Source organism: Orycteropus afer, unplaced genomic scaffold, assembly GCF_000298275.1.
Source record: "Orycteropus afer afer isolate SDZICR_OR568_19922 unplaced genomic scaffold, OryAfe1.0 scaffold00689, whole genome shotgun sequence".
Taxonomy (NCBI): Eukaryota; Metazoa; Chordata; class Mammalia; order Tubulidentata; family Orycteropodidae; genus Orycteropus; species Orycteropus afer.
In genome coordinates, this window is record NW_006922276.1 from 130753 (window position 1) to 132309 (window position 1557).

General features: G+C 54.1%; 1 protein-coding gene across 1 annotated transcript in view; it reads right to left on the reverse strand.

Moving 5' to 3' along the window:
- Nucleotides 1-1557, reverse strand: part of LOC103211032 (leukocyte immunoglobulin-like receptor subfamily B member 3) — a 43682-nt gene that overhangs the window by 31861 nt on the left and 10264 nt on the right. Inside the window, exons 3-6 of the mRNA XM_042783119.1 lie at nucleotides 1278-1554; nucleotides 825-1127; nucleotides 331-627; nucleotides 7-82 (exon numbers count right to left, since the gene is read on the reverse strand). Of these exons, the coding sequence (XP_042639053.1) occupies nucleotides 7-82; nucleotides 331-627; nucleotides 825-1127; nucleotides 1278-1554 (953 nt within the window). The remainder of the gene's footprint in view (nucleotides 1-6; nucleotides 83-330; nucleotides 628-824; nucleotides 1128-1277; nucleotides 1555-1557) is intronic.

Consider the following 1557-nt stretch of genomic DNA (forward strand, 5'->3'; position numbering starts at 1 on the left):
GCACACTGGAAGGTCACATTGTCTCCTGAGGCCACTGTGAGGTTTGGCCACACCCAGAGGAAGGGTTTGTAGGGGAGCTCTCCTAGAGAGAAGAAGAAAGGGGGAGAGGCTGGCCCAACTGACATTCAACAGGTACTTGAGCAAGGATCTCTCAGCCTCAGTCTCTGTTTTCAGGGAGCACCTCACACTTTCCCTTCCATCCCAGTCTCTTTTTGTGTTTCCCAATCTCTTGTAACGCCACACCCCAGGTCCCCCAATCACCCCAGGACTCCCCATGCAGAGCCTGTGTGGAGGTAGAGTACCTGGAAGGATCCATCAGGGGCTCCTCACCTGTGACCAGGACGTCTAGTGGGTCACTGGGGGCCGACCACTCATGGGAAAGGTTGTACCCACCATAGCACCTGTACTTTCCACCATGGGTGCGGTTCACACGGCCCAGGGGAAAGTTGACCTGGGAGAGCCCAGCCTCTGACTGCCAGCCAAAGTATTTCAAAAGGTCATGTGTCCCCTCCTTGGACAGAGCGAATCTGTCGTATCTGACATCGGAGCCACAATGGAAGGTCAGGCTGTCTCCAGAGACCACGATGGGGCCTTGCTGGCTCAGGAGGAAGGGCTTCCCATACATTCCTGGGAGAGGAAGACAAGCAGTGGACTTGAAGGTGATTGCTTTTCCCAAAAACCCCCCTCTCCCTGCTGCGGTTTCCGGCATCACCATGTTTATGACTCTGTGCCTGTGCCCTCAGAAGCCAGGCACTCTCCTCTCCCTATCATCCTTCCTGTCTCAGTTCCTAAGTCATTCATGGGCAAGGCCATCACTTCCTCACCTGAGATCAGGAGCTCCAGGATGTCACTGGCCTTCAACCACACATGGGGTGTGTTCTTGAAGTAGCCGTAGCATTTGAATGTCCCCCTGTGGTTGGAGGTCACACGAACCACAGTGAACACAGCCTGGTATTGCCCACTCGAGAGTTGCTGTGAGTCCTGACTCCAGGAGCCTATGTGTTTGCCTTCCTCAGACAGAACAAATCTATCATACCCAAGCCATGAGCCACACTGGAGGGTCAAGTTCCCTCCTGAGGTCACCATGGGGCTTGGGAGTGCTGACAGTGTGGATTTTGTGTAGAATCCTAGGTAGAAGGAAGCAGATGTGTTAGATAGAGGCTCACACCTCCTTCCCCATCACCGAGGGCTGTGCTGTGAGTGGGAAGACAGTCATGAGAGCAGACACTCTCATTAAGGGCCAGAGCCTGACACTGGGACCCTGAGAGTCCACTCACCTGTCACCACCAAATCCAAGGAATCACTGTGTGCTGACCAATAAGTGCTCTTGTGATAGTAACAGTAATTCTTCCCTGCATAGGACTGGGTCAGGTGTACAATGGAGAACTTGGCCTTGTCACTGGGTTCCAGAAGCTTCTGTCTGACCCAGGGTTCTGGGATTTCCGCTTTACTCAGATGATACTCCTCAGCCTCCAGGGACGCCTGACACCAGATGGTCACAGGCCTCCCCCAGATGATCACAGAGTCTGGCTCAGCCCAGATGGTGGGTTTGGGCAG